The 13,686-nt window shown below is 47.2% G+C and overlaps 1 protein-coding gene across 1 annotated transcript; it reads left to right on the top strand.

Annotated features, from left to right (window-relative positions):
• Positions 1-252: 252 nt before the first annotated feature.
• Positions 253-4,225, top strand: TMEM238L (transmembrane protein 238 like). The gene is made up of 2 exons (XM_038372015.2): positions 253-734; positions 3,680-4,225. The coding sequence occupies exon 1, from the start codon at positions 295-297 to the stop codon at positions 712-714; it is 420 nt and encodes a 139-aa protein (XP_038227943.1). The 5' UTR covers positions 253-294; the 3' UTR covers positions 715-734; positions 3,680-4,225.
• The last annotated feature ends 9,461 nt before the right edge of the window (positions 4,226-13,686 follow it).

Raw genomic sequence — 13,686 nt, 5'->3', positions numbered from 1 at the left:
AGCCATAGCAGCATTACAGTTCAGGGCTGAACTGCATAGTCCTTAAAGGGGAATTAGAGCCCCCCAATCTGCACTCCAACCCCTTAACCATTAAGTCAGCGGAAAGGTGTCCCAGAGTTGACTCAGGTATCCAGAGCCCATCCCTTTCCATAGAGATATAGGCGTGGTCTAGGCTTTATATAGAGCAGGTGGGCGCGGAACTGCTACAGAGTGGGTGTGGTTTGTGCTATATGTAGAGGGGGCGGGGTTAGCAGCCACTCTACTCAGGTGCGCGGCGCTGCAGGTGCAACTGCTATGGCGTACAGTTGCGGGCGCTGCGCACTTTTCCTGCTTGGGGCACTGGTTCTGGATGCGGCCGGGTTAGCGTTGGTGCTGGTGGGGTCGGTGCTGCAGCCGGCCCGGGCTGGGCGGCCGTATGGGGACTGCCTGGTGCTGTCTGGGGCGCTGCTGCTCTTCCTCTCGCTGCTCTGCTGGCTGCTGTGGTACGCGGGGAACCTGCGCGGGGTGCCAGCCTCTGAGCTGCCCCTGGGGGCCCGCAACCCCCAGCAAGGGCCGCGCTCTAGCCTGCTCCGCCTGGCTAGCAAGCTCTCGGAGCGCCTGTCCCAGCGCCGCCCGCCGCTGCCGGGCCCTTCCCCGCCGGCCCCCGGGTCGCTGGAGCTCCGCCGCCTGTGCGCCATGGAGAGCCCGGGGGCGCACGGGGACCGGCTGGTGTGAGAGTCCGCCCGGAGAGGCAGGTAACCGCCCGTGCTCTCCGTTTGCGGCACACAGAGCAGGGCGAGCTCCCGGTGGCCACGGACGGGGTGCAGAGCTAGTATCCGGCACAGGAGCCCCGGGACGCAGGGCTGGGTCCGCTGGCTCTGCAGGGGTGCAGAGTTTCCAGCGCAGGAGCTGTGTAGCGGGTAGGGCTAGCCTGGAGCGCAGGCCTGGGTCCCCACCTGGGACAGGCAGGGGGCTCTGTGGGGTGATGCCCGATGGTGGCTGGCTGTACAAGCCACAGGGGCTAGGACTCGAACTTTCTCTGAGCCCCTGCTCAGCCCGCTAGACCCTGCTGCCTCTGAGGGTGAGATTGCTAAGGAGAGAACAGCAGAGGAGCCTGAGAAGGTCCTGTGGCTGTTTAACCCTTTGGTGAGCAGAAACACTCTTGCATCTTACACACCCACTACCTAGTCTTTTGGCCGGCAGCATGGGAAAAGCCACTTTTGTAAGGACCCCAATTCCTTGGCTGACTTGAATCAAACCAACTGCTCCCCTCTGTGACATGTCCAGAAGCTGTACCAACAGTGGTATGTCTAGTATAGATGCCTCCCTATTTTCTTCTGTGTCAAATCAATAGATGGCCCCTGGGTGACCAGATTGAATTGTGGCCTATGTAAACTGATATTGTTCAATTACTGCAGTAAGGGGATGGATGCTTTAAGTAGCATTAGAGAGCATTTACTGAAGAGACAAGTACATCTGTACTTAAGGTCCAGTGCTTATGCCCATTTATTTCCAGGGCTTTCTAGCCACTGCTGTGGATGTCCTGGTGTGAGTCCCACTGTCAATGTAAAACATACTTTATGCAGTGGTTTTGGCACCTGCGGAACTTATGCAGGCTTCAAACAATATGGAAAATGTTATGGCTCTGAATAAACTGGAGTATTTAATATGGTTTTATACACCTGCCAGCTGCTCTTGCACACTGACTCAACTTGCCTTGAGTTGTACCTTAAGGGAAAACCCTGTGTTGTAACAAATTAGCTCTGTTCCTTTAGGACAAAGGGGTCTGTCACTGTTTTCCAGAACAGTCTTCAGTGGATTTCTTGGAGTGCAGCTAAATAGAGTTCTTCAGAAATGGCTATTCTGCTTTAAATTCACCCCTACCTTATTCCAGAATAACTCTGGAGTGTAGCCAAGTCCATAATTTCAGATCTCATGGGATTTCAGTCTAGAGAGGAAGGTGAGGTGACTGCTTTGTAAAATCCTTGACAGTCAGCCTGGGGTGTAATGGGGACTTCTCTCACCTGGCTTCTAGCTGTATGTTAATGCCTTTGGCTGGCATATGAATGGTGCTGATCTCTCACTCAGCTGTGTGAAATGTCTCAGTGGTGCTGGACTTCCCCTTCCACACCCCAAGGATTTGTATCAGCAGGGTGCAGGGGAATGGAAGAAATCTGAATATTGTTACAAAGCTACTTTTTGCAAATTCTAAATAGACTAGATCACAGGTTTTGAGGTTCCTACCTCCTCCTCTACATAGGTGTTTGAAGCAACTGTCATGTTAATCAACTCCAGTTCTTTAAGGAACCCTTGCCTAGTTCCACTTCCCTGACACATGATACAGAAATACACCTAAAGCTCAATGTTTAAGCTCTTTTCCAATGTGTCTTTAGATGTAGATCTAGATCTCATGTGCCATGCTATTCTGTTAGTTTTTCACTAGCATGTTGGAAGCTGTTGCCCACAAAGGGAGAATATAACAAGCACTAATAAAATCCCAGCATCTCTTCCCTATTTGTTTACTACCTTTAGAAATATTAAGAATGTCACTTCTGGTCGAAGCTGTCCTTTTCCTGAAGGACCTATGGGGGTTGGAGCATGAGCTTTGTGCACACTGAATTTAACAGACTGTATCTAAACTTTTGTCCCCTTGATCAATGTTCTAATGATTCTTATGATGTCATCTCACTAATTCTCCAGTCACTGGAATCTTTTAGGGCAGACCAGACTGGAGTTTCTAGTGTTTTGAAAGCCGTTGTATAGGTTTATTATAGTGGAATAACCATCTCCCTCTCAGGGCTGGTCTACACTGGAAACTTGTACTGCCATAGCTCCATCTCCTGGGTATGGAAAATCCACACACCTGAGGGATGTAGCTCTGCTGACCTAACCCCAATGTCCATGGTGCTAGGTCACTAAGAATTCTTCTGTCCACTTAGGCCTAGTCTAGACTAAAAAATTGGATCAGTTTAATGGTCAGCCAGGGGTGTAAAAATCCACCCCCTGAGCAGTGTAGTTAAGCCAACCGAAGTCCCAGTGTAGACAGCAGTAGGTTGACAGAGTTTGTCTGGTGATTTAGCACCTACCTCCTCTTGGGGTTGGGAAAGTGGATCAATTATGCTGATGGGAGAATCCTTCTCATCAGTGTAGGTAGTATCCACACTGGAGTGCTACAACAGCACAGCTGTAGTGGCTTAAGTGTAGACATAGACTAATTCTAATATTCATTCTTGCAATGAAACCCTCTGCACAGCAAGAATGCATTGTGGAGCTGACTATACTGATGTACTGTTACATAGCTTTAAACTGGCCTCGACCAGGTGCTCACCAAAGCTAGGACCCTGCAGCACTAGCGATTGGCCCAACTTAGCCTCAACTCATCCTGCACCGTAACATGTCCTTGTCTGACATCTAGCCAGAAAGCCATGGAGACTAATAGACAAAACTGCTTCTCTCACACCCAGCTTCTCCCTGCCTCAGCTGATGGCCAGAGATCTGGTCTATCTCTAATGTAGAAAACCTAAAAATTGCTAAAAACACTTCACACTGAGTAAGTGTGTGCAGATGCTGCTTCTTCCATCTGTCCTGATGCCTTCAAACACTGAAGGAAGTAGTGCTTCAGTAGAGTCCTCTGAGTTACTAATGTGAACTTTGGGAGTGGATGAATGGAAACTAATCAAGTTGTACCTTTGCTTTCTAGAATACCTGGAAATATTGTCCTCATGCATACGAGTTCCACACTCGTGTGGAATCTTGAGCTGGAAAAATCCTGGTTGGAGTTGTCAAGCTGTCTGGTGGAGGATGCTTATTTTGCTAAGACTGTTCTGCCAAAGTGTTATACTTCACAGCCTTTTAAAACTGAAATTTGCACAGTTGTGATTGCTGACCTAGGTCATGTGCTCACACAATGGGGATCTCTTGAGACTGGTCAATGACTTCAGTATTGCATCTTCATTAAGCATTTTCACAAGCTGAGCCTTAAGTAAAGTTTATTTATTTTGTATGCCATTATTTTTTTATATGGCCACAGTATGTATGACATCCTCTGTGTATGGTGTTTGCCTCTTGTATGTGATGTATGAGACCCATGTTGAGACTTGCTCCTTTGAAGTAATATTCACAAATTCTTTTCTTATGTTGTCTTCCTAATGTTTACAGGTATTACAGTTCAATTTTATGTGCAGTTCTTTATACAAGAGGACTGGGACCTTGAGTTTTTAAATATTAAAATTATATTTATTGAGAACATGATGGATAGTTTGAAATGTTCTGAACAGCCCTGTGAACTGGTGCCATGCAAAATGTTTATTTCTAGACTTTGTCCCTTGTGGAAGGAAATGAGGGATGGGTCTTATGGAAAACAGTGTATGGTAATGTAATTACTGTCATCATGTATACAAGCTGAATTAACAGTGCGTGGAGAGAAACTGCTTGAATGCAGGCAAACTTGAGTGCATGACTCTGCCACCTTACTACTCCCTTAATGGAGATGGTTTTTAAAGTAGAACTGTCAAAAGAGGGTAGGTTTTCAGTGGATTACCAAAGGCACCTCTCTACCAAGTTTTAAGTCCCTGCTCCAAAGCAAGGGAGTGTTAGTGCCTCAACAAAACAGCTCCAAGAATCTCTTGGGCACAAATCAATGGATTTTTCCCCCCCCCTCTAGCTTCCTTCTTTAAAATGGCTGAAATGTCAAAAAACACTCTGGCAAAGGGGCTGCTGTAGAGAACTTCAACCTGAATACCTGGACTTTAGCAAAATTGTGAGCAGGTGAATAGGCTCTTACAGGGGAAAGTATTAGGTAATCTTACCCTGGGACAGGGCTGCCTGCTCTTCTAAGGAACAGGTACCCTGGTGAGGCTTGGGTGTCTGTAGTGACCTCTCCAAACCTGTGCACTTTGGAGGAGCTGAGTAAAGATACTTTAAGTGAAAGAACAGAAAAGCAAGTCATAGAGGGAACTTTTTGTACCACCCAATCAGTGCTGGGGCTCCCCTATCCTCTGCTGGCTCTGGCAAGGGGCACTAGAAGTGATGCTGAAGGGCTTAGAAGGCAAATGTGCAAAACCTCCCTCTTTCTTTACTCTAGCTGTGGGGAGGAGAGGCAGGACAGCGCACAGCAGTATCAATTCACAGGCCTGAGAATAATTCCTAGAAAAATCTCCAGTCTTGATTGAAAAATTGTCAGTGATGGAGAATCCACCACAGGCCTTGGTAAATTGTTCCAATGGTTAATTACTTACTGATAAAATGTATACCTTATTTCCACTCTGAAATCTAGTTTGTGTCCAAACATGGGATTATTAGACCTTTCTCTGCTAGAGTGAAGAGTCCATTACTTTATTTGTCCCTCATAGACTAATCAATTGTTCTTCCTCACCACCCATCCACACCAAGAGTAAACTGGGGCTACCTGTATCCTACCGCTGCTCTTGGCCCCTTGCTGACTGTCTCTGCTGTTCTGAGTCTACTCCAAGCTCCTGAGATGTGATTGCAGAGCCCAGCTCTCTGTGTGAGTTTTCATGCTCCATCCCTGAGAATGGCAACTGTTGGCAGAGTGCAGCTTACCCCTTAGAATAGCTGGGCACAGTGCTCTCTGAGTGGAGGCGCTGCTGGTGGCCAATTACTTCCACTGTAGATTCAGGTCATGAGATTTGCCAGCAGCAGGCATATGGCAGGGTGTGGCCTTCTGGTTAGAGCTGTGCCCTGGGACTATGGGGAGCTGGATTCAATTCCTGCTGTTCCCCTGACCTCCTGTGGGACCTGGGCAAGGACCTAGATTTCCAAAGAATTTAGGAGCTTGCTGATGTCTAATGGGATTTTCAAATAAAGCCTTGGCCCCTTTAATACACACATGTGCAGCCTTCACTTCCCTTAGGTGTAAGGCAAGAGATCCTCCTGCACCTATCACAGGTGCTTTAGAAAAGCCCAGTATCTACAGCTTTAGGCACCTAAGTACCTTCAAAAATCTGCCGCCTCTTCCTTCTACAGCTTCCATTCCTAATGTGTTCAACAGTGGGGTTGTAAGGATAAGAGTATTTGGTATTCAGGGGCTACTGTGGGGGTGCCCTACAAGTTTCAAGATCAGTCTCTTCATCCAGGCTTTCCTTAGGATATAGACAAGGCCCCTGGTTCCATTTGGGCTCTGAGCATGAGGCTAAGTAGGAGGAGAGCTTGATGAACTGTTTCCCCTATGTATGGAGAAGTGTTGGCTACCAGGCTCCTGGGATCTAATGCAGCAAGGGATCATGGTGGGGAGAGGGCGCATGGGAAGGTGAAAGATCAGGAGGGATTTAATAGTATATGTCTCATTGTTGCTCCTCTTTTTAAAAACAAAAACAAACAAACAAAAAACACACACCTGTAAGCATAGACAATGTCCAGACTAGGCAACAAGCAAAAGCAGCGAGTATAGGTGGAAAGTGAGTTTCTGTCCCCTCGCCCCTGGGTCATGTGGTCTGGCCCAGGCTGAGATGACCTGGTAAGATGTATTGAAAATTCATTGTCCAGGCAGTATCCTGTGTAACCTTCAATTTTAATATTTTCAGTTCATAGTTCAAGTGGAAGTAATACCAATAACCAAATCAGCTTCTTTAGGTTCTGACTTCTGGGGCAGTTACAAATAATTTACTGTAGGGGAGAATAAAGAGAGAGACAATGTGTGATGGAATCAAAGACTTTATTTCAAATAGAATAGTTGGTTAAAGCAAACAGGAATTACAATACAACCATATGCTGCAATTCTACTCACATTCCAAGATGAAGTAGTTCATGCAGGGGTGATTAGTCCCTGGATAAAAAGAATGGGTATGTAACCCTTTGTCATCCTTTCGCTAACGGTATGGTGATCTTAAAATTAGCATGCTGCCCTTCCTAAAATCACTATTCTCCCAAAACAGTCCTGTTTCAGCTAATGCTGTGATTAAAACCAGTTAGAACCAAACACATTTACAACATGACCTGGGGTTATGTGTAACTTGCCTCGAAACTGTCTTGCTTGACTTCACCCACAATTTACCAGGCCACACTATTCTCAAGCCTAAATGTAGGCCCTGTTATCTGGTCTCTACTTACTTTTCAGCATATTTCTATTTAACATAGACAAACATCACTTCTTTATGCTGTAACTCTGCCATGCGGTGAAGTACGGTGTAGAGTCAAGGCTTTAGAAATACTCCCACGTGTCTGGGTTGTGGAATGATACTGGTGTTGGCTTGCTACAGAAGGACTCCAACATGTGCACCCACCAGCATTTTGGCTTTTATTTTATTTTGTTTTCATGACAGCCCTAGAGAGGGAGCTTCTCAGCCAACATTCCCCAAAGCCCTGATGCTGGGATTGCAGTGGGAGAGAGAGAAATGCTATCAGCTCCCTGCTTTACATGTGACCAGCCCTTGGTCTGGTCTGGGTTCCTGAATCTGTTTCTGTTTCAGTAAAAGACAAAAGTCCCAGTGACATGGATGGAGGAAGAGATGGACCCAAATGAAGGTCCTGCTAATAATACTTGCCCTCAAGAATTAAGTTTAGTGCTAAACTTTTCACCGCATGAACCATCTCTCTAGGCAGACTAGCACCTGAAGGTCCCCTCTTGTGCTGCCTGCACAGTAGACATCTGAAGGAAAGAACAGCCTCAAACTGGCTTTTACAGCCTCTTTGCAGCCTAGGCTAGAATCTTGTGTTACTTTGTTTCCTGTGCAGGATGATGCTGGTCTGCTGAGCACAAAGCGATGCTGTTTCTTCCATTGCCTGCTATGAGCTCTGAAAGCCAGAGTGCATCCTAGAAGGAATAATACATGAGTGCTGGGTAATCTAAAATTTCATCAGTTACACTTGAAAGCAGCTCTTCCCTCTCTGATTGGAAAATCAGTATTTACTGCTGCCATTAGAACATCTGAGGCAATGCAGCTTGCCTCAATTAATAACTGTTAAGGCAGTATCATTCCATATGCCAAGCAATCATCTGCTCAGCAATTCCGGACAGCAGCTGTGATCCAAAGGAACCCTGGTGTATTTAGATCTTTTAGCTACAGTCAGCTACTGGCAAAAGCCAGTGGGCGGGGAAGAATGCACGCAGTGGTTTTGTGTGTGTGGTGGGTGTTGGAGATTGTCTCTTAAGACTTACAGCTAGGCAGATAAGGGAAAGTAATAAAAATCTGAAAATATTTAGCGTGTGTATATTCTCGGCAGTGCTGGTAGTGACTCCTGTAGTTGTTACTCAGCACTGTCCATTATAAGACCCCGTTTTCAAATTATTATAACTTTGCCAAATTCAAACCATTTGGGCTGAAATTTCCCATGCCCGGGTGTCCACCTCCCCTATAGTGGTTGGACCCTGTCTGAGAATGAGGCTGGAGAAAATGTGGTGTTTTGCCTGTGTTCAGAATAATTAAATTCTTGCCATTGTTTCACTGAGATGCTCTTGTGCCCCCATGCTTTGGATCAGGGACTCTGTGTGCGTGCGTGCGTGCGTGCGTGCGCGCGTGCATGCTTGCAAGTGACTTTTGTGTCAAGGATCTGCCTTTTGCCATTCCTGGAATAACTTGGCTGAAATTTAGCCTAATTATAAACCTTTGAAAAAATCTCAGCTCACGCTTGCTTCATAGTGACTTCTTAGAGTTTGCACTGAGGTTCCATCTCCACTGAGCATGTGCCACCCCCTCAGCTCCTGTGTATGGACCAGGACTATGCATGTGACATCCCCAAAGAGCAACTGAGCATGCTCCATCCCAGGGCTGAGCTGTGCTTTCTTTGCAATTGCTCCAGAGCTGAGAGCAAGGTTCTTGGTGTCCCCTTTGCTGGCACCCAGGCAGTGTGAAAGCCGAAAGCCACTGGACTCAGATGCAGAGGGGGAAGAATAGGGAGGCAGAGAAGAAACACCGGGAAGGGCTGAGGAGCTAGGGAGAGTTAGGAGCAAGAGCTGGGAGGGGAGGAGGAACAGGACCAGATGGCAACAGAGGTGCAGGAGGCATGGAACATGGGAAAGAGTTGGGGCAAAGGAGGAGGGCAGAGCCAGAAGAAAGGGAGGAAGTGGTAAGACAAGCAGGAGCTGAGATGATCCTATCGGAGGCAGCAGGGATAGGAGCTGGGGAGGGGGCAGAAGAGGCTGTAAACACTAGAGCAGCATTCCTTTGCTGTTCGGAAAACAGCTGTGAAACCTGCTGGCAAAGTATGTGTCCCCATCACCCTCTAATAACAGGTCCACATAGAAGGTAACAACCTTCTACTTCTACTAGTTACTCTGTTAGCTCAAGTGTTAGAGGACCATGGATCTGAAGATTCCCAGCTCTGCTGATGACCCAGGTGGAGACTCAATATGGTTTTACAGGATAGAATTTTGGGGAAGGTTTGGGGGTTTTTTTTTCCAATTTTTAAGTTTAAAAGTAAGAAATTGTTATAAAACAAAGTTACAAGAACATTATGAAGGTTGAAAAGTCAAGCCTTCAGAAGTTAGGAAAAGCCAGCATTAAGGTTGCCCATGTAACCTTAATTCAGTCCCCTTATGCATATGTATGATGCAGCTGGAGGATGCTCAAAAGAGGCGGGTATTCTTATAGCAACAGCCACCTCTATGTTCCAGTCCCTACAGCTGTCTCTGTGATAATGTCATGACATCAAGCTTACCATAAAGCTGCGGATCTATAAACTAGAGCCATGCTTATAACAGCTCTATAGTATGGCAGTAAAACATGGACTGAGGAAGGCTGAAGAGCCGCAGATTGATGTTTTCAATTCTCGTCATCTTCACCACCAGCTCCATATTAAGTGGCAGGACAAGATCAACGGTGAGGATTTTTGTCGCTGAACCCTGCAACCGCCCTCATTAGCACTGGCTTGGGTTCTGCAGCTTTATTGGCATGAACGTGTAATTAGGATGGAAGGCCAATGAATTATGAAGCATGTTTACCAAGGAATGCTGCCACACGGCCACCAACTACGTGGTCACCCAAAGCTACGGTGGTGCAATAAGGCTGCTAGTGATTCCCACAGACACATCCAGCCAGACCATCCCTAGAACCTAGCTGGAGCTCGATTGAGATGGAGCTTGATCTTCAAGGAGGTTACGTCCCTTTGTGATTTGCTTTGGTGATGATGAGACAGTTTTTAATTACATAATCACACACTCTTTTCCTGCCCCCCAGGACCCTGCCTCATTCAGTGCACAGGGAGGACAGCACTCCCTGAATAAGCAGCAATTGAATATTTTATTTTATCCTTGTCAGCCAGTGGATGGCCCCAGGTGTTATTCACTGCACACCATCCAAACCCTGCTCTGAACACAGGGCTAGTAATTTCCTCCCAGGCTTTTCTCTGGCACTAATCATTGTAGTACTGAAACATTGCTGAATTTAGCTCCACAGCCCTCTGGGAAGATGAGGGGGTGGTATCATCCCCATTTTACAGACACAGCTCTGGGGCACAGGAAGATTAATGTAGGGTCATACGCTAATTTGGGGGGCCCAATTTGAAATGCCTAGGGTCTGGCTTTTTAGAGTATTTAGCATTTAGTAGCACTATATGTGTTCAAAGCTCTGCTCCCACTGACTGCAGTGGCACCGCAAGAGTGCTCAGCACTTCTGCAAGTCAGACCCCACATGCCTCAAGTTGGGCACCCAGAAAATGAGGATCACCCAATTAGTGTGAAAAATTTGGTTTCAGTGACTTGTCCAGAGTAACAGAGGAACTCTGTGGCAGAGGCAGGGGTAAAATCCCCTTCCCCTGGGCAACATTCAATTGCCTTAACCATGAGATCATCTTTTTCTTCCTGCAGTCCCCCTGCCTCATTCATTGCACCCCTTCCAACTTCTCCAACAAATGCAGCTGGGGGCCCAAAGACAACAGCCTCCTTCGCCGCACGTCTCCAGAGCGCTGCCCATTCTGTGCATTGAACGAGGCAGGGATCTTATGGAAATAGCATGTGACCACGTAATTCACGACTGTATCCCAGTAGTTTTCAACTTTTTTTCATTTGTGGACCCCTAAAAAATTCCAAATGGAGGTGCGGACCCCTTTAGAAATCTTAGATATGGGGGTCCGCAGGCCACAGGTTGAAAATGACTGTTCTATGCTAACACCTTTCCTTGGACCCCTTAAACGTAGTTTGCGTACCCCCAGGGGTCCGTGGATCACAGGTTGAAAACCACGGCTGTAGGCTAATGAACTACATAAGGAGGGGCAAACTAAGGTTGGATCGGCAACCTGAATTCTGGCATTTCCTACATTTTGAGTGCGTGACTTGGAAACCTTTAACGTATAACAGCTAAAAAAACTGTACATCTACAATCAGCCTTGCCAGTCTCTTCTATAGATGTACCCAGCCCAGACACAAAATCTCCTCCTAGCTTGATGACAGGAAAATTATTTATACTTGCCTTTCCCAATTGCGAAGGCAAGGAGAATTGTACATGGCTGATTACATTGCATGCACTGGGGGAGCTGGCTGGCTAGGTGTCCAGCAGGATCCAACTGTTGTGACTTATGATACACTCCTTTAACTGCCATCAGCGTGAATACAAATGGTAGCCAGCTACCACTTGGCACGTGTATTGCAATTTAGTTTTATTACATGCATCCTAACATTTCTTGGCCCATCTGGATGCAGAGCCCACCACATCTCCTAACCCCACACAGATCCTGATACTAGAACTCATGGCCATTGGTTCCAGAAACCCAGCTTGCCAACTGCTGATCTCAAAGAGACATTTCACTGGCTGCTGGTCACAGCGAGACTCCTCTATACAGGCCGTCAGCCTCCATCACAAACTGCTGAGCACTTAAAGTGCTGCTTCTGTGTTTTATCAGCAGAGGGCAGTGATGCAATTACGCTCCAGCCAGCACATTGTGGATTAGCCTATGCTGAGGTGGGGCAATCGCAATCTGAAGGTTTCCTTGACAAGATGAGGGAGATTCCTATCAGACTCATCAGACTCACCCCACAGACGAGAATCCAGCCCCAGGCTTAACGGTAGTCAGCCACAGGGAAGCACGGAAGAGGGAGAGGTGGCTGACCTCTTGAGCTATTCTCACAGGAGAGAATCATAGAATATCAGGGTTAGAAGGGACCTCAGGAGGTCATCCAGTCCAACCCCTGCTCAAAGCAGGACCAATCCCCAATTTTTTTGGCCCAGATCCCCTTCAAGGATTGAACTCACAACCCTGGGTTTAGCAGGCCAACGCTCAAAACACTGAGCTATTCTCCCTCTGCCACAGGGCTCATTATAATCTCCTCTATGTAGGTTCTTATTCTGTGCCCATCACCATGGCATCTGAGCACCTTCCAGAGATTCCTTAAGCAACATGACCACCATCTGTTGCATGGTTCCTTTCCCCCTGTTCCTCTCCCCAGGGTGGGGAGTCATTGTAAAATGCTAGGAGCTTTTATTAGCTGGGGCAGTTCGAAGAAGAGCACTTTGCACTGGGAGCAGAGCAGAGTGAGGTAGTTCTTAGCCCCTGCAGCGGTGAGTGCTACAGGTTCAGTCCAATCTCTGAGAATGCTCTGTCCCTTGCACCAAGCCTCTGCCCCTTCAAGGTGAACAATTCCTTGTGTTGGAGGAGTGGAGATGACAACTGCAGTCCTCATCCCTGTTTACAGGGTGATCTGTTAGATATCCTGGGCCCAGCTTGTTAGGCACCGTGAAGATAAGCACCAAGACCTTAGACTTGACCCAGTATTTTATGGGATGTCAGTTTCATGAGCAGAGGACATGTACAGAGCTGATGCCACAGAGTGAGGTGCTCCCGCATCCCGTGACCAGACACTGCAGAAGTGACTATGAATGTGTGGCACGGAGGGAAATGCAGATGGGCAAAAGCAGTGCCGCCCAGAGGATTAGGGGGCCTGGGGCAAAGCAATTTTGGTGGCCCCTTTCATAAAAAAAAGTTGCAATACTATAGTATTCTGTGGGGCCTGGGGGCCTGGGGCAAATTGCCCCACTTCCTCCCCCCCTCCCCCCAGGGCGGCCCTGGCTAAAGGGCTGGATTCCAGTGCTTCTAGCTGAACCCGACAGCAACCATTACAAAGAGGAAAAGCTTTGCTCCCCTGTCTGGCTCCCAGGTGTCCTCTGCCTTGGAGTCTGAGCTACAATGGCTGAAGCCTCTCACCCCTCTTATCTCAAGGAGCTGATAAATGCCGCATTAGCCATTTCAACTGGGATTTTCAAAGGAGCCTCTGGGAATTTAGGTAGCTAAATTCCATGGAATAGGATTCGGGGAGCCACCCTCCTGCAGCCTCCTTTAAAAATCCCAGCAGTCATTGCTGATAGACACACTGGAGCCATCCACCCAGTGCACCTACTCTGAGTACTTGTGGCACCTTAGAGACTAACAAATTTATTAGAGCATAAGCTTTTGTGAGCTACAGCTCACTTCATCCTGCTGTAGCTCACAAAAGCTTATGCTCTAATAAATTTGTTAGTCTCTAAGGTGCCACAAGTACTCCTTTTCTTTTTGCGAATACAGACTAACACGGCTGCTACTCTGAAACCTACTCTGAGTGACTGCCTGGCTCTGAACTAGAAATAAATGAGTAATAACAATACTCAGCTCTTACATAGATAGCACTCAGTTTGAAAGCACTTTACAAAGGAGGTCTGTATTATTATTCCTATTTTACACACATGGGGAAACTGAGGCACAGGGTGGCCAACTGACTGTGCAAGGTCATCCAGCAGGCCAGTGGCTGAGCCAGGAATAGACCCTAGCTCTCCTGCACCCTAG

Source organism: Dermochelys coriacea, chromosome 14, assembly GCF_009764565.3.
Source record: "Dermochelys coriacea isolate rDerCor1 chromosome 14, rDerCor1.pri.v4, whole genome shotgun sequence".
Lineage (NCBI taxonomy): Eukaryota > Metazoa > Chordata > Testudines > Dermochelyidae > Dermochelys > Dermochelys coriacea.
The sequence above is the reverse complement of the archived record's forward strand: the minus strand, read 5'-3'. Positions and strand labels throughout refer to the sequence as shown.

Coding starts and splice junctions, on each gene's coding strand:
- TMEM238L (XM_038372015.2), top strand. CDS start 295: ATGGCGTACAGTTGCGGGCGCTGCGCACTTTTCCTGCTTGGGGCACTG.